Genomic DNA, 18,936 nt, shown 5'->3' on the forward strand with positions numbered 1-18,936 from the left:
TTCCTGTGTCCTACCTGTTGTGGCCTACCTGGAATGATTTCAAAGACAAACTTCCCAGCTTCTTCTGGGTTTGTGGCGATCTCCTTGATTGTACTTCCTGGTAGATATACACAGCCCTGAAAGATGAAAAGTCAGGCTTTAAGGATAAGCAGCAATTTAACACCGATGAACTAAAATTGAGTTGGAGAACAGATAGTATAATGATGGGATGGGGAGGAGAGAAGGAGGAGAGGGACATGGGAAGCTAGCATCTCAGTTTTAATGGGGCCCCTTCAGCTACTCAGGCCTTGGGCAACTTAAAGGGCAGCTATTCGAGAGCAAAGCAGGTTCCCAGAGAGAAAAGACAGGGTTCTGATATAAGAATGAGTTAAGAGGGTGCCATCACTAATACTTGCCTCTTCCCACTTTTCCAAGGACCCAAATTCATGGCCAGATGAGACACTTGGTCTTTGTGAAGGCTAGGGAGACCATACTATCTGCCAGCCTGCCAGAGGGGTTTGGTGAGGACTGAACCACTCAGGTCATCATTTGAGGGGATGGGATATTAAGTAGCAGGTGCCCATACCTTTGCTAACCACCTCGAATGTATGATTCATTTAGTCCTTCCAGCAGTCCTCCAAGCAAAGTATCATGCACACTTTACAGGTGAGGAAAAGAGATCAGAAAGCTTCTGTAATCTACCCAAAGTCATAGAGCTAGTGAGTTCCAGAATGGTAGTTCATCTCAGAAGTCAGTCCAAAGCCAGTGCTCCTCACCATCACAGCTAAGGTGGTGGGAAACGGTCAGATGACCCTAACTCCAAGCCCAGATCCATGGAGGGGGACTGAGGGTTTAGTAGAATTTGTTATCCTTTACACTCAGAGATGTTATCAGAAAAACAAGCTGCTTCCATCATGTGTCTGCATGGTGCTTGATCACTTACAGTGCATTTCGCTTGGGATAATTCTTTTTTTTTTTTTTTTTTTGAAATGGAGTCTTGCTCTGTTGCCCAGGCTGGAGTGCAGTGCAGTGATCTTGGCTCACTGCAATCTCTGCCTCCTGGGTTCAAGCAACTCTCCAGTCTCAGGCTCTAGAATAGCTGGGACTACAGGCTCACACCACCACGCCTGGCTAATTTTTGTATTTTTAGTAGAGACAGGGTTTCACCATATTGGTCAGGCTGGTCCTGAACTCCTGGCCTCAGGTGATCCACCCACCTCAGCCTCCCAAAGTGTTGGGATTACAGTCATGAGCCACTGCGCCTGGCCCACTTGAGATAATTCATTAGACCCCTACAACAGCTCCATATCTATAGCACAGCAAGATTTATCACTGCTACTTTTCAGACGAGGAAACTGACACTTTGAATGTCTAAGTGGCTGCACAAAGTGACATAGTTAATTTGCACTGGAGCTAGTTATTTGTAGTTTACACCTTGCTGGCTGTTGAAGGTAGCAGATCTGATTCTGAGTTGAATAAACACATGTTTTTATTTCAAAACAAAGTGCAGATGGAGATGACTGGAGGCAGAGAACACTACAAAGACAAAAAAGTCTTAAGGAAATCTCAGAAGTGAGATCCAGTCAGGAGCCTAAGAAAATAAATATTTCCTGAGGGTCTAGAAATAAAAATGCCTAAGACTGAGGGAGAACAAGACAAGAAGAGGAGGAGGAGAAGAAACAGAGAGGGCAGGAGAAGGAAGAGGAGAAAGAACAAATGGAGGAAGAGAAGGAGAATGAAGGGCAAGGAAAGGGAGAAAAGGGAAGGGGAAGGAGGAGAAGAAAATCAGTCTAAAAAATGGAATTCTGCAATTCCTCTGCATTCCTCTAATTTTATTATCTAAAAATAACCTCCACCTACGCAGTCCTCACCATCTTCAATAAATCCCATCAATACCTTCAGAAAAAATGACCCCGAGGTTGTACTGCTGAGCTACTTTGGATGAGTTATGGCACCAGAATAAAAGGCCATGTTTCTTTTAGACAGGAGGAGCACTGTCTGATAAAAGAAGGAAAAAGCAATCGCACAGGTGTCTGCCTACTCTAAGTACTTCTCTAAACTGTCGTTTGATACCCAAAATCAGTTCCTCAGAAACTGTAACAATAAAACACTAAAAATACATATGCCATTTATTGAGCAGTTCTTAGGTGTCCAACTATGACGACTATGCTAATTGCCCTGAATATATCAGCACATCTAATCTTCATAAGAAGTCTAGGAGGGAAGGATCATTATTGTCCCCCATTGGAGAAATGAAAAAGTAAATCTCAAAGAAGTTAATTGGCTGACCCAAAATCACAAAAGCTAAATAGTAAGAAACCTACGATTCCAGCCTCGGTCAATGTGATTCCAGAATTACAAATAAGGCTTTACTTACAAGTCCCACTTGCTGAAAGAAGTTAACAATCAGAGTTAAACACGTTTACACCAAGGCATAAATGATTAATTGCAGGCCCTTTCCCTGTACTCAGCATGAGAGCCTTGAACTTCATAAATGGCAAGAGGAAGGTAGATGAGAGGAAGAGATACCAGTAGGGGTGAGGGTGGGGTCACTGATGGGGAAGGAAGAATTGTTCCAGGAAGGGAAGGGCCCAGGTTACCCAGAGCCACGTTCATCTAGTTAGCAAGTTGGCTGGGGTAGACTCTGTTTAAAGATAGAAGGATGGAAATATTTATGCAGGAGGCCATAAGTCTTTCAGCAGTAAAGCAGTGGAGACAGCTGTGACAGTGAAGTACAAGAATATCTAGAATTCTCTAGCTATAACTTTTAAATCCACTTATAAGGTCATTTAGAACTAAATTTCAGCCCAATTCCTTGTTAAAGCATTTTTCAAAATGCTTATATTGGCTCATGAGAACTTAACTGTTGCATTTTAAGCCAGTTAAACACAGCTACTACTGAAACTTAAATTCTATAAGCTTACAGTGAAGTATTTTCTATTAAAAAGGTAAGGATGCTCAAAATGGACAACTTTCTGATTATTTGCTATATTTTGCTATCATTTCTGCTGTTGTGATTACTTCCTCTATTCTATCTGTGCGGTGGAAATCCTATATAATGTGGTGCTATTGCATGTGTCTTCTCAACTCTGAGTTCAGTGTTCAAGCTATCATGTTGGTAGCTTGCATCAGTCATGACCAGAGTATCTGCAGCGCAGAAATTAGCAAATGTTGCACTTCAATCAATTCTCCCGTCGGAGGGCTGATTGTTAACTATTTACCAGCACATTGCTGGTAGACAATCACTTGTGGCAAAGTCTCAGAAAACATATGAGAAAATGGGACAATGGGTCGACCCTACTACTAGGATTCTCTGAGACCATCATTGTAACAGAAACTTGAGGGCAATAAACTGAGATTCTGTTGAAACAACTTCCCTAACAAAGAACTTTTTATAGTGGTTTATATAAAGCTAGTTCACTGACTTACACAGCCTTATCATGTTGAAACTGGACAGGAACTTTCTGAGAACTCGGAGAAAAAAATGCACAGACGTCTTCTATAGGGCCATAAGATTCCCCAAAAGCACATATGGAAAAGTCTATCATACATGGTTCCATAATTTATTTACATTCTCCTTTGTCAGATGCTAGGTTCAATGTTTCTCATTATAAGTAGCAGTGAGGCTAGGTGTGGTGGCTCACGCCTGTAATCCCAGCACTTTGGGAGGCCGAGGTGAGCCAATTGCCTGAGCTCAGGAGTTTGAGACCAGTCTGGGCAATACGGTGAAACCCCGTCTCTACTAAAAATACAAAAAATTAGCCAGGTATGGCAGCATACTCCTGTAGTCCCAGGTGAAGGTTGCAGTGAGCCAAGATCGTGCCACTGCACTCCAGTCTGGTTGATACAGCAAGACTCTGTCTCCATAAAAAATTATTTTTAAAAGCATTGAATATTCTTATTATTTATTTTGGAACTTTGTAGACCCAGAATCACTGTGTCTAAGGGTACGACAATTTTTTCATGTTTAGTAAATCTAGCCAAATGACTTTCTAGAAAGGTTGTACCAATGGACACACACATCATCACTGTATGTGAGGGCTCTTACACCTGATAGCTCCAAGATTGTTGTGCTGTTTCTGTTTTTCGGTACCTTGGGGGATATATCAGATGATTGTGTGCATTCCTTTTAAATTTACAACTATTATCCTTTAATTATAAAAATATTTTAAAAGAAACATTAAAACTTGTATGTGTAACTCCAGTATTCAGAGATAACCATGGTTAATACTTCTGTGTACGTCTTTCTAGGCTTTTTTTCCATTAATACAAATTCATGGATTTTTTTTCAAGAATGGAATTAGTATATACATAATATTCTGTTGTAAACTGCTTTTTAAAGACAATAATACTATGGGCATCTTTTCTTTTCAAAAAGTATTAGGAGCATCAATGTCTGAATTTTATTCTATTGTATAGACATATAAATGTAGCCTAATATAAGTTAGCCCCTACCAGTGGTCATTATTTTTACATCACTAATATAAGCAATGCTGTGGGGAATCTACTTAATTGTTATTTGTGATAATAGTATGAACATCAGCCCAAATTCCCAACAGTGGAAAATTAATTAAATAAATTATAGAATGTTCTTGATTGTTTTGACATAATTAAAAATTACATTGTAGAATCATATTTAATGTTAGAAGGCAAAATTCATGACATATTGTTAATTTTTTCATTAAACAATATTTATTATACTTATTTTGCATTTATAATAGATGAGTTCTTAAACGCACATGTATAAGGAAGGCTGAATGTGGAGGGGATATAGGTGGCTATTTCTTACTGATGGGATTGTGAATAATTTTTATTTTCTACTTTGTGCTTTTCTGCATCTTCCAAATTTCCTACCATGCAAAAGCTTTTGTAATCAAAATATACATGTCAACATACAGTAAAATACACTGTTCTTTCTAAGGAATTATTATTTTATTCCTAAAAGTTTTATTTTTCTCTTTTTCATAACTGAAATAAGTGTTGGATTTTATCAACACATTTTTCAGCCATCTATTGATGGGTTGTGTGGTTTTGCTTACTTGACCTATTGATCCGAAATCAATAGATTTCCCCCAAATAAATTACCCTGTCATCCTAGAAGTGCTACCTAATTATCTCAGGCTAATTTAGTCCTGAGAAGGCTTTGGATTTCTTCCTCCCAGAAGTAAAGAGGAGAAGCAAGAACCTTTAGGTATTTATTTTACTCTTTGACATTAGTTATATTTTTACAAAACAGTTTTTTATACCTGCTTCGTATCATTTGATCCTGTGACAAATGAGGGCCAGGTAGTATTGTCTGATTTTATAAAAGAATAAACAGCAGTCTGGAAAAAATTAATAATTACAGGGCCAAACAGTGGTGGAACCAGGGAAAGAACCCATGATCTGATATAAAGTACCTCTCACCCTCTCTACTTCATGGAAACACACTCAGCTGCCCCTTTCATTGATTTGGGGTGACCAAATAAAGCCTTATTGCCATCTCCCTTACACTCTACAGATAGGAAGACTTCCTCTATTGTCTTAACATGTCAACCACCATTTTAGCCTGGATTGCTTCGCTTTAATAAGGTCTGGGATGTTTATAAAGAGAAGCAAGTCTGGTTACCATGCACAGAACACTAGGCAAGAGTCCAGTCTGTGGTGGGGTCCCTGTGATCCCTCCCTGGCCTCTGCAGTGACAAACAGTCAGAGTTCAGAGCTCCTAAGTAGAGGAACTGGTTAACTAAGTCCTGCTGATATGTAATGGCTCCTCAAGCCTGCCCTTAAAGAAAACTGTCCTCTTCCAAAATGACCTTTTCGTTTTGGTCCCATCCACCCCCAATATCTACACATTTCTTGTCCTCACCTTTCTTGGGATTTTGTTCTGGCTACAGAAGGTTCTAGAGTCTGTCTTCTCGAATAAGCTCCTTCTGGCCAAGCCCACCCTTCCATCTCCACAGGCATGATTTCTAGGTGAGTGACCAGCTGTGCTGGATGCCCTGAGACATCCAATTTGTACCTGAGGTCCTGGGGTAACTGTTCAGTGTGTCCTCTTTGATTCTCACGCACCACAATGGCCAAAAATGAGGCTGGGTGGGTGAAGAGACCTAGGCCCAAGATTTAGGGTGAAAGCCCATTCTCACAGGCTTAGCCACTGCATCAGGAAATCTCGTTTGGTCTACTTTCAAAATATATCCAGAAGCTGACCATTTTCCTTCAGCCCACAACTCCCACTGAGATCCTAAACATCTTAACCCCTTACCTAGATCACTTGCATCTTCCCCAGCCAATCTGTTTTTCAGCACAGGAGCCAGAGCTGTCTTTTCACAGTGTAAACAAGACTGTCAGTCTCTGCGCGGAGCCCTGCAATGCCTCCCTGTGGCTCTCAGTGGGAATGCTCCAGTCCTTACAGCAGCCTGCAGTGCCCCAGCAGTCTGCACCCTGACCCCTGACTGCCCTCTGGCTTCTCAGACCTCATTCCCTCTGATTTCTACCCGCTAGCTCTGCTCCCACCACAGTGCCCCCCTTGCTATTCCCCACCCAGGCTAGACGTGCTTCCTTAGGAGCCTTAGCAGCGGCTGTTCTCTCTGCCTGGAACACTCTTCCCCAGAGATCTACCCAGCTTGTTTCCTCTCCTCTTCAGTCTTAGCCCCAGCGTCACCCTCTTCCTGAGGTCACTTGACCATCCTTTTTAAAATTACATCTTCCCTTAACTCTTGATACCTGTTAGCTCATCCTATCCTTTTCTCATAGAACTAATCTTTTTCCTAACAAACTACATACTTTTATTTGTGATGTTTATGTGTCTTTTCCTCCATGTTCCAAGCTCCATATAGTAAAGAATTTTATCTGTTTTGCTCATAGCTTATTTCAAGTACCTGGAACAGTGTCTGGCATATAATAAATGCTCCATAAATAAACTTCCTGAACAAACAAATCAATACGTCCCAGAATCGGTTTTCCTGAACCCCAATCCACTCTCTCTGAGCCCTTAGCTGAGTGTCACCACCATCACCGCCCTTTGCCAGTCTTGACTTAGAGCCCTGAGTAGGAAATGCCACAGTGATCATCCTGGCGCTTCCTGAAGAGCCACTCTGTCATCTTTGCAACTCAGTTTATGTATCTAGGAAATGGTGTCAAGGAAAAAGCAATCTCCTCTCCAATGGGTGTGTCTAGTCCTAACGAGAAGGCCCCCGTGAGTTTAAGTGCAATCCCAGCGGGCTCCAGGCCCGCCTCCTCCGCGCCTTACGAACGGGACAAACGGCCTGGCTGGTACCTGCGGCTTCGTGTCCTCTTCGTCCTTGTAGTAGTAGAGCTGCTGCGCCCTCAGCACGAAGTACCTCTGCTGCCAGTTCTTCACGATGGACCTCTGCTTCTTCAGCCAGCCCATCTTGATGGGCCTCTCCAGTGGGTTGGGGGTGGACGATGGATGGAAGGCCGCCATCTGCTCGCCGGTCATCACGCTCCTTGACCGAGCTATAGAGAGGAGCAGACAGGCGGACTGACTGAGGGACATGTGGCAGTGAGCAAAGAGGCGGAGAGGAACCCCAGAGGGCTGAGCAGCAGCGGGGACCACAGCCAGGTCCGGTTCAGGGGTCCAGATCTGAACCAGAGAAAATCCCCCCTGAGCCAGAGAAGCCGCCGAGGGCCCAGCTCCCGGTCAGGGCCAGGCCGGGGACAACAGCCTGGCGGCCTGTGGCTCGCTGCACAGCCAGTCCGGCAGCGCCGCCGGCCCCGTCATCCTGCAAAGCGAAAGGTTGGCTGGAGCCTTCTGAAGAGGAAGTGGCCGCAGCATCTGACAAAGGTGCTTCCTTTTTCCTGCGTGGGAGTTCGTATCTGTCAAGAGAGAGGAGAAAATAATGCCTCTGTCTGAGGGCTCGGGGTGAGCCCCAGGCAGCTGCAGAGGCCGCCGGAAGCCGCCCAGGCACGCGTCCACTGCGGCCGGCTAGAGGAGGGGCCGCGCGCCGCACGCTGCCTGAGCTCCGGCCTCGCTGCGGAACGCAGGCCCCCGCAGCGCACCCCACTCACACCCCAGCCCCCGGCCGCAGGGCCGGCCTGCAGGGAGCTGGCACCTTCTGAATTCTCCCGCCCAGTGTCATTAGTGCCGTTCTGTCCCCGGCCCTGTCTGCTGTACGAGGACCTCACGGCAGCTGCCTTCCTATGACCTTTACAGCTAGGTTGTCGCTGCCAGTAGAACTCAGAAGCCGGATTTGAAGCCAGAGCCCCTTGAACCTGCTGCTTGGTTATAAACTGGCTTTTGTTTTCACACAGGAGTTCTGCCTGCCATTGGATTAAGTGAGGCCTGTACCCACACATCTTTTCTCCACGGTAACTCCCACCCAGGACCACTCTCTCCTTTCCTTGCCTCCGCAGCACTCTGTCGATCACCCTGGTCCCCAGTCAGCACTTCCCTCTGAGCCCCATCTTCCCTCTTTCCCAGCCAGTTCAACGATGCCCTTGTCTCCTGGGCCTGTGCTGCTGTCCGCACTTGCTAATACCCGGTGTCTGCATTCCTCTCCTTTTGCCAGGTGTTGCTGGAGGGACCCCAGAAAGGGCTGAGAAGGCGGGGGGACCAGGGGTAACTGTTCAGCTCCTCTTTTATTCTCACACACCACAAAGGCCAAAAAAGCAATGAGTTTGGGTGGGTGAAGAGACCTAGACCCAAGATTCAGGATGAAAGTCCATTCTCACAGCCGTAACCACTGCATTCTGTAGCTATCTCCAATAGTATCCAGAGTTGCCACCCTGCTTCTACGTTTCACCCTTCGGTCCAGTATTGCTATCTGAAGAGGACTCCACTATAACTGGGCTCCTTGACCCTCTCAAGGGGTCTGAGTTCCTGTAATATACTCTTATACCTGGTTCCGTCTGGCAGTCACTTCTTACCTCACACCAAGGAGCTGGTGAGGTCATTACTAGGTTGCATCCCAGGCTGCAAGAAATATTTGAATCAGCTTCCCATTGGGCAGACATCATCATCAGAGTGCTTACACTCAGATGTAGAAAAGGCAATTTGATATTTTGATGACAGTTTGGTAGCTTGTTTACAAAGGATTTGTTTTATATCAATATGTCCTGGCAGCCCAGCTAAGAACTTTATCTGCAATCTTGTTCCTCAGCTACTTGCTATCTTCAAGGCCTTCTATCTGTAATGAAAGAGCAGCCACTCTGGGCTGATCACTTGCTCTGAGGCTGTGGAAATGATCCCAAAGGAACTACAGAAGGATTTGGGCAGAGTACAATGGGGAGGGGGAAATTTGAGGACTGTATGCAGCTCCGTGTCTCTCTAAGTTAGAGACTATACCTTGCAAGGACTCTTACCTGTCCTAGAAAGAGGGCAGAGAGTAGGCAAAAATGAAAAGGATAGTTTACACACAAAACTTTTGAAGAAAATGGAAGAGTGAGGCATTCCGGCAGATACAGAGGCATTCTCTCCCACCTCAGTAGCCTCAGTGAAGTCATCCCCCTGTGGCTTTTGTGACCATTCAACTGAAGCAACATCAGACATGAGAGGGAGGATCCCCTTCTAGCAGTGGCATATGGGGAAACTTTACTTGGCTTCTGGGGTAATGCCACCAAATGGAGCCAACTCAGGAGAGGGGGAAATCAGGGAGGTGCCACATGGTGGCTAGAAGGACTGAGACCCCTTGGGCTACCCCTAGAGGCCCACAGACATCATTAGAACCACTGTGGGGTACAGGGGAAACTGAAAGTCTCCAACAACATTGAAGAAGTGGGAAGGAGTGAGCAGAAGTCAAAAAGATACTGCAGATGGGAGATAATTTGCTCAGCATAGAAGAAATTAGTTGCTGGTATCTTGTTTATAGTTCTGTGAGATTTTTCATGCTTTGTTGCAATAAAAACAACAAGAAGAAAAACAAACAAACAAAAAACCCTCCTAGGAGCATGTGTTCATGGCAGAATGACCTGACAAAGGCAGGAGTAAGTGTGAGCATCTTATGTTCTCAGACCTGGTCAAGAGGACCTTTGATGCCCTTGTGGTAAAAAGGCAACCACCTTGTCTGCCTACAACTCATCAAGGCTCTGCCTGGCCATGTTTTGTATCCAAAAATGATACTCTATATCCAGCCAATGTTTCTTTAGTGCCTGTTAACATCCCACCATAATTGGTGTGATTATGGGCACTGGGCCACCCGTTACAAGCTAGAGAGTGGGGATAGCTCAGTACAAACTTCCACACTGCTGGAAATAGGCCCAAACCCTGGACGAGGGAGACAGCTGAGGTCTCAGATGAGCTAGGTATTAAGCAGGGGTGCTTTCTATCCCACGTGCAGAGCCATCTCCCTCCTTAGCCCATGGTGTTGCTCACCAGTCAGGCCTAGCATGAGATGATTAAAATATCTAAGAAGAAAGTCTGGGGGCCTTGAGTTTGTCTTGGTTTTGATTAACTTTCCTTGTTAGGTTCTTTGAACAGTCTCTCTTCTTTGTGGGTGTGACTTGTTCCAGATAAAGTAAACAAAGAGCTCTGTTACTATTAATGGAGCTGTTTCTCATAATGAAAATCATAACCATGATAAGCTTCACTTGTGAGCCAGTCATTGTACCCTGAGTGCAGGTTCCCAGCCCTTCAGGGAGGAGATCTGAACCAGGCTGAGGGTTGGAGAGGGTGCTGCAGGCAGATCAGGGGAGAAAGGTGGGAAGACAGTTGCTCAGTGTTTACAGAACACTTTGGGGCAAGTGAGAAATGGGGGCCTCAATGAGGTTAGAAACCTCACCTTAATGTAGTAAAGAGAGGATAAGCACGCCCCTAGCACTGCACTGTTCAGTACAGTAGCTACTAACCACGAGTGGCTGTGTACACCTAAATGAATTAAATAGATTAAATAAGTTTAAATTGAGTTCCTCTGTCACATTAGCCATGTTCGAAGTACTCAGTAACCCTATGTGTTTTGTGGCTACAGTACTGGACAACACAGATAGAGAACATTTCCACTATCACAGAAAGTTCTGCTGGTCAGCACTTCCTAGAACCTGAGTGCTATTATTACAAAGTGTGGGATGGAAATGGGCCATAAAGGTAAGGTAGCAATTTATCAAACAGAGAAATCAAGCTGGAGAGCCCAGAGAAGAAGATGCTTTAGGTGAGAGAGTGAGGCATTCAACCTTGATTAACGAGGTAGTAGGGAGCTATTGCATATTCTTGAGCAAGGGAGGATCATGATAAAATATAGTTGTATGCTTGGACTGTCCATGCTGAATTTTAGTCTGCAGGTGAAAGAAAGTATTGGAAGGGAAAGAAGAGAAATAGAAGAAGTGCTGCATGCCTAGGGATGTTGTTTCTGCAGGAGAAGTTAGCAGCTTTTTGCCCCAAGATGGGGCAAGGGAAAATTTAAGAAGGAAGTATGAACAGAGAAGTCAGCTGAGAAACATTATCACTTCCTTTCTTCATCTTCTCATCTTCTGCCCTCTAACCCTCAAAATAATCTGCTGTTAATTCTGACTCGTCTAGATTCTACTTTGGATGGCTGTAAACGTGTGGGTGAGGTGTGAATAGTTCTTTCAGAGCTGGAGAAACAATTTCAGATATTTCTTCAGTATGTTGATATAAGCCATGTATTTGTTTGGGAACCGTGTTTAAATGGATTTGAAAAGGGAGGAGAATTTACATGACTTCCCCCCAACCCTCTTTTCTGAGCTATAGACCCATCCATTCAGCTTCTGAACGCACCTCCATGAGAATGTCAGGCTCATCTTGCTTACCACTTCGTCAAACTTACCACCTTCCTCCTTCTCACCTCTACCATTCCCCTGGCTAGCACTGACACACACACCCAAACCTGCTTTACCTCGGCTGGTCTCTCTGTTGTACTTGAGTGACATTCTCCCAGCCAACAAATCAACACAGAAAGTATTCTGTTCCTTATATTGAGCACAGACAATATTGCTTATGACGTGAGCCTTCTAAAGCAGAAGTCTGATCATGTTACTCCCCTGCCTAAAAGCCTCTGGTGACCTCCAACACCTCCCTCCTAAAAGCTAAAGGCTAAACTACCACGGAGCTGGAGTCCTTTGTGGCTTTTTCTACTGCATTTCCTGCTCTTTCTCCATACCCATCCTCCACTTTCTCCAGGACAGTATGTTAGTCTCTCTGCGGGAATGTCCTCCTGACCCTCCCCCACCTACATCCAATCCCACCTCTTGGAAAACTCTTACTTACCCTTCAAGAGTCCCTTCAGGCCCCACTTCCTGTGAGAAGCCTTCCCGGTCCTGCCAGACTTAGTTGCTCCATGGCTCTGGACCCTTGTCAGTGGGGACACATGTGCATCATAGCCCACATCACCTTGCTTGGTACTTTTTTCTTACCTTATTTTCCCTCTCTGTTTGCACCCTAAGAAGACAGGGGTACTGCCTTGATGTTTTGGCCTTGCTCATCCTTGTATTCTGCACCGAACACAGTGCCTAACACAGAGAAGGAAGGAGAAAGCAGCAGAAGCGCACAGGCTTCTACATACACAGCCTTGGGTAAGCCATGTCCTATCTCTGAGGGCCAGTTTCCTCCTCTGTAAAATTGTGATAATCACATGTATCTTGTAGGGTGATAAATTCATAGGGATTAGTAAAGATAGGTGTACAGGTCCAGCCAGTGCCTGCTTCTTAAAACATGGACATTAAATGAAAGCAATTATTATCATAGTATGGACTCAATTTTATACTAAATGAGAGAAAAGAAAGAAGATATTAAGGAGGGGAGGGACAAAAAGAGGGAGAGAGATGGAATAGAGGGAGAGTAGCTAGACACTGAACAATAACCCAGGTGCAAAGCCAGAGGCCTGGATTAGGATAGAAGAGGAAACAATATGAGAGGCTAATACAAAAGGACTCAGCCACCTGCTGAACAAAGAGGATAAGGGGATGAAGATTTTTGTGAGGTTTGGGGTTTGAATGGCTCAAGTAAAATAGCATTCCCCATTCATTTCATTCATTCATTCATTCATTCATTCATTCATTCATTCATTCATGGTTGAGCACTTGACATGCACCAGAACCATTTTGGGTCCTAAGGATATGAGATCAGCCAGACATGGCCCTGACAGATCTGGGAGACCCATTCATGGAAGCAAGGAAGGAAATTAGAAAACAAGGCGAGTTTGAACAGGCAGGTGAGTCCAGGTCTGGACATGATAAAGTGTGAGCATGGACTGAGAGCTTCAAGCTTCCCAAGAGTTTTGGTTTTGTTAAGTAAGGCTTATGAATTAAGAAAGAGATCAGGGGGAGAAAAGAGGTACAAGTGAAACCCAGGAGATTTGAATGACATGAAAATCTCCCACCAGAAAGGCATTTGTATAGATAATCAGAAAACAAAGACAGGACAGCATAGAGGAAGACATCACCGAGGGAAGCATTTCTAACTCAAGGCTATGGGGATAAACCAAGATGTAAGGCAGAAAAGGGTGCTGTTTTCCTCAGGATTTTTAGTAGGGCTCCACGCCACGTAGAAAAGCATCTGGCAATTGAAGTATCTTGATAAATATTTGCTGAGTTAATAAAATAAATCTTTTAGAATGAAATGTGAGCCGCCATGCAGGCATTTTGCATTTGCAAAAAATTATTGGCCAGTTTACCTATTCGTGGGATTTCTGGACATGTTCACCGTACCCACTTGAGCAAAGTGGCCAATGGAAGGTATGATCCCTGATCTAACAATAATGAATATCAATAGTTACTTACGTATTGAGTACTTACCATGAGCCAGCCACAGTGCAGGCACTTTATACGACTATGTCATTTAATGCTCTTCAGGGTAAGCACCATGTTGTCACCCTCATTTTTTAGACAAGGAATTGAAGCTCACAGCGGTGAAATGATCTGCTCCAGTTAATAGTTAGAAATCTCATTTCAAAGCCCAATATCCATACCTAAGCCACATCCCAGAAAGGAGCATGCGTTTTTGTGGTAGAGAGAGGCATCCACATTGGAGATGGAATCCATGTCCAGTAATTCACAGGGTTAAAGAATCCATAGTGATGTGAACAGGAGAGACCATGCCACCCTTCGCTGAGCTGGGATCAAAGCCACTGTTCCTAACCTATCATCTGAAGCAGCTGCCTTGGCCCCACCCGTTTTACCTCTATATTGTGCATAAAAAGCTTTGTGCCACTATTTGCACCAGTGTATGCTTTGCAAGGCTCAGCAGGCCTTGAAAAAACAGTGACAGAGAAATGGTACTGAAACCTCAGGCCCCCCCACTGAGGCTGTGCTGACACCCCAACAGGAAAACGGACATATTAGGTAATCCTGCCATGTCTTACCAGCTGCTACCCAAGCTCACGTGAAGAGACCTAAGGATTCTGAGCAAGGGCCAGTGTGGCTAAGATATCGGGGGCAGGGAGACCGAGCTAAGCTGCTGTGGGCCGGCAGTCAGGCCCACATCGCAGCTGAGGAGGGAACCTGCTGGGGAGCCCTCGGAAACAGCAGACGTGGCATGGCTGCCACCTGAAAATGATAAAAAGATTCATACGTCCTTGCCCACACCTTGCACACACACACACACGCAACACCTCCACCACATTCACACACACATACATGCAGTTCCTCCACCTATCATGTTATCAGACTGTGGGATGGTAGCCTTCAGTTTCCACCAAGAAGGAAATTAGGATGTTTGACTTCGGAAACTTCAGGCTCACTTTCTGTATCCCTTTTCTGTCTTCAAAAGAAACAGCTCTCCATTGAAAAGCACCCATCATTCAGGGGGTTAGGAGGACTTGTACAACTTCCACTTTTAAAACCAGGTATTGAGACTTAGGATGAAATTATCCTGTGACTCCTCTTCTCGATTTTGTTTTTAATTCTGAGTTTCATTTTTAACTTTAGTATGAAAAGCATTGCCCCTTCGAAAGGCATCTTTACTGTGAGACTGATGACAGCAAACGAGCTTTCTCTCTGTACCTGAAATTAAACCACATGGGTCTTCCCAGGGCATTCACCCTTGAGACACATTTGTATAACCTAATTCATAGAAATATCTAAAAGCCATTCCCTAAATGCCTGCCTCAATACTTAGGAATTGGGCAGGTTTAATTTTTTTATGTCCTATGGATTCTAGAAATGTCTTTTATTGTTTGACAGGTGACTATGTCAACCTGAAGGAACAAATTCTGCTTCGGAAAAAGGTTTGGCACCAATAGCTATGTCTTCTACAGGAAGAGGTAAAAATACTGTCTCGGTAGCAATATGAGACAGAGGGAAATTATTTCTGTGTGTGACAGAAAGAGCGGGAGAGAGAATGCCACAGAACGAGAGCAAGAGAGAGAGAGAAAGGGTCGGGGGTGGAGAACTGGATTTCTGTTTCTTCTTTCTCATCAGCAGCTCTGGAAACCTGAGCCAGCAACAAGTCTTGCAAGTTTTTCTGCACTCCAACAAATTTGTTTGAGGGTGCTTCTCCAGGGCCACCCCACCAGTGTTCATGTTGTGTGGCTTTTGTGTTTCTTAGGAATTTAGAATGAAGTTGCCTCTTGTGGGTCTGCGTGTCTCCATGGGTTGCAACACCTTACCCCGCCCTCTCTGCCTATCTCTGCATAACAGGAAGCCACGTGTAATAACAAGAAGCTTGCAGAATTATGAACGTTTCCTACTGAACACTGCCCCAGAGCTGCCTTTTCCTCAACACAAGGCAAAGTGGAGATTTGGCAATCAGATGGCGAATTTTCTCTGTGGTGACACTGTAGTTAGTTAACTGCATATGCTTTCCCAGGCATGAATGTAAGGAAGAGCAATTCTCATCAGGTAGGACTGCAGGATAATTAGTGCAGTAAGCACTGCCCAGCACCCAGTGGTGTGTTAAATTAGGAAGAGCAATCGAAGTACTGACCCCTCCATTGTCAAAACTAGTCATTCACTTTAGGTAAGAGCTTTTGCTTCACTGGTCACTAGCATTCATAAATAAATAAGTGCATTAGGATGCTTGAAATATTTGTATTGCATAAGCATGAAGGAATTATATGCCCCGAGTATAATGACCCTTCCAGGACAATGCTTAAGTACTAGCACTGGCCCTTGGAGAGGCTACAAGCCTTTACAGCCTAACAGACATCACTCCAGTCAGTTTCTAGGCCGCTGCAGGTTTTAGGGAACAGTGACTTTAAAGTTTAACCCTACTGAGAGTTAAAGTGACCAATGAATAATGCTAGCAGTGGGGTGGGACCAGGAAACAAGCCATAATATGTTTCTCCTATTCGACAACCTGATAAAAAGATTCCATTAAAAACTGAGATAATTTTATCACAGATAGAGGATAGATGATACCAATGAATTATTGTTTAGTTTTGTTAGTTATGATCGGGACAGTATGGTTAGAAAATAAAATTTCCATATTTTTAAGGATGCATACTTAAGCATGGGGAAAAATGTGTCTGGGATTTGTTTTAAAATATCTTAGCCAAAAAAAGGGAATAAAAGAAAAAGAAACGGATAGATAAAGCAATGTGACAAAATCTTTTGTTGAATGTCAGTAGTGAAGAGTTCATTATATTTTCTCTGTTGATGTTTGGAATGTTGATATAATAAATGTTCTTTTTCAAGATTCTATTAGGCTTAAAAATAAATTCTATAAGCTTGTTGGTTTTTTTTTCACATGTCAGCTATTGCTCTGAACTTCAACTTGTCCATTTTCCAAGGCCTGCATTTCAGACCGGTTACTCCTCAGAGCACAGTGGAATGACACTGCACAGATGTTACACCACTCACGTACACATCCCCTTCCAGACAGATCGCCCTCCATGCTCCTGCACTGTCACTTTATCAGCTGATGAATGATGAATGGGAAGAACCGAGGGACTCCTGAGGCTTCCAGTATGGGTAGTAGTTCCTGCTAAGTCCGCTTTTACCCTAACACTTAGCAGAGAGGGAGAGGACAGCAGGAACTGGAGGAAGCCAAGGGTGGCCTGTGAGGGAACTCAGGAAGGAATGACTACCTAGAATTCTAGGTGACTTCATGGCAAGAGCTTCCATTTCCAAATTTCCATGAAAATGACAAAGGGACTAACTCAGTAATAGAGGGGAAATCTGAAATGAAAGTAAAAGTAAAGAAGGATGCTGTCTACATGCCATTTTGGGGGAAGAATGATTTCTGTAAGGTGTAGGATAGGCAAGGCTAAACTGAAGAGAGCTGATGGTCCCTTAACACAATGCACACAGAACAGCCTGCCACAGAGGGAGTGGAAAGGGCCCAAGAAAAATCTGCACTAACAATGCCTAGAGAGGAACAGCAGCAGCACTGGAGGCAGGGAACAGAGAGAGACCTGAGAGCTACTTCCAAGTGTTCACAGAGGCCTGGCTGAGGCATGTTATTTTCAGTTTACCCTGGTTGCCTAAAGTCAGGCCAGACAAAAACTAACAGCTCTGTCCTGCTGGCTCCTCAACCAGGTCACAATACCAGTGAGAACAGAGGGTGCCTTTCCAACTAACCTGGAGCGACACAAGAAGAAAACAAACTCTCCATCCACAGAGAAAGGGGCTACCCTCCCTTAACCCCTTAACTGGATGCTTCTTAAAAAGTTACACATAAGCTTACTGTACCACCTAGCAATTCCACTCCTGGAAATCTATTCAAGGGATGTGAAAGCGCATGTCCGTAACATTTTTCGCATGTGAATGTCTCTAGCAGCATTATGGATGATGATCAAAACTGAAAACAATCCAGAAGCCATCAACAGGTAACTGGATAAACAAACTGTGGGAAAGCCAAACAATGTAATACTACTCAGCAACACCAAGGAGCAAAGGACTGATTCATGCCATACAATGAACCTCAGAAACATTCAGCTAAGTCGAAGAACCCAAATGCAAAAGACAACATATTATATGAGTCCATGTACAAGAAATATCCAGAACAGGCAACTCTATAGAGACAGTGGTTGCCAGGCCTGAAGGTGAGAGCAGGGATTGACTGCAAAAGGGCTGGAGAGAACTTTTTAGGGTAATGAAAATGTTCTAAAACTGGTTTGTGGTAATCATCACACAGCTCTATAAATTTACTAAAAATCATTGAATTGTACACTTACAATGATGGAATTTTGTGGCATATAAATTATACCTCAATAAAGTTTTAAAAAGAAAGATTAAGAACTGATATATATATATATATATATATATATATATATATATATATATATATGCCATATACACAAAAATCTCACCATGGAAACAGTGAAGAGTAAAACAGTCTCTGCATAGAAAACCTGAGATAATTCCCTACACCTTTTATACAGTGAAGCATGCCAGAAACTCTACAGAGTTAGAGATTTTTGCCTGTTTTGTCACTCAAATGTCTAGAATATTCCGAGAATGCAAGGACACTTCAATATTTAAAAAACTAGTAAATGGTTTAGCCCATCAATAATTTAAAGAGTCATATTTTTTCAAAGATTGTGAACTTGCTTTTGGTAAATTCAACATTAGTTTATATTAAATGTTAATTTTGAAGAACACAAGACTATATTCTTAGATGTTCAAGAGTATCTCAAACCAAAAAAAAAAGGGGGGGGGGGTTGAGAGAGAATTGAAAGAATGCTCTACATTGCTGAAAATTGAAAGAATTAAACATTTTTAGGATTCAGGCCAAATATTTGTTTGGTGTTTTAACTGTATATGGAGAAATGATGAAGTATAGCTGAGATTCTTCAAAGAAACAGCAAATGACACAGCAGAAAATTTCTGATACTTCTACTGTGTCGTATAATGGAGAGCTGTGGAGTTTATGCACATTTTCACTGCTGTGACACTGCAATTCCACTAAAGATTTTTCAGAGTTTGATAAAATGAATTGATTCTAAAATTCATGAAAGATAATCAAATACAAAACAAAAACAAAAACAAAAACGAAACAAAAAAAACCCAACAATGTCTTTGTTACAGCTAGTGACTTGTGAAAAATTATCAAATTTTACTTTTTCACAAAATTTTGTTATTTACCAGCATTTCTATCAATTTTGGGCTACACTTCATGGTACTTGA

General features: G+C 43.4%; 1 protein-coding gene across 7 annotated transcripts in view; it reads right to left on the minus strand.

Moving 5' to 3' along the window:
* Window positions 1–18,936, minus strand: part of ARHGAP25 (Rho GTPase activating protein 25) — an 89,304-nt gene that overhangs the window by 47,649 nt on the left and 22,719 nt on the right. For 3 of the 7 annotated variants that reach the window (XM_074398825.1, XM_074398810.1, XM_074398808.1), the window contains exons 1-3: window positions 13,839–18,064; window positions 7,238–7,437; window positions 29–116 (exon numbers count right to left, since the gene is read on the minus strand). In XM_074398825.1, the coding sequence (XP_074254926.1) occupies window positions 29–116; window positions 7,238–7,437; window positions 13,839–13,911 (361 nt within the window). In that variant the 5' untranslated portion in view covers window positions 13,912–18,064. The other 4 variants (XM_074398829.1, XM_074398814.1, XM_003922669.4 and 1 more) reach the window with 2 other exon arrangements.

The sequence above is a fragment of the Saimiri boliviensis genome, chromosome 1 (genome assembly GCF_048565385.1).
Source record: "Saimiri boliviensis isolate mSaiBol1 chromosome 1, mSaiBol1.pri, whole genome shotgun sequence".
NCBI classification, from domain to species: domain Eukaryota; kingdom Metazoa; phylum Chordata; class Mammalia; order Primates; family Cebidae; genus Saimiri; species Saimiri boliviensis.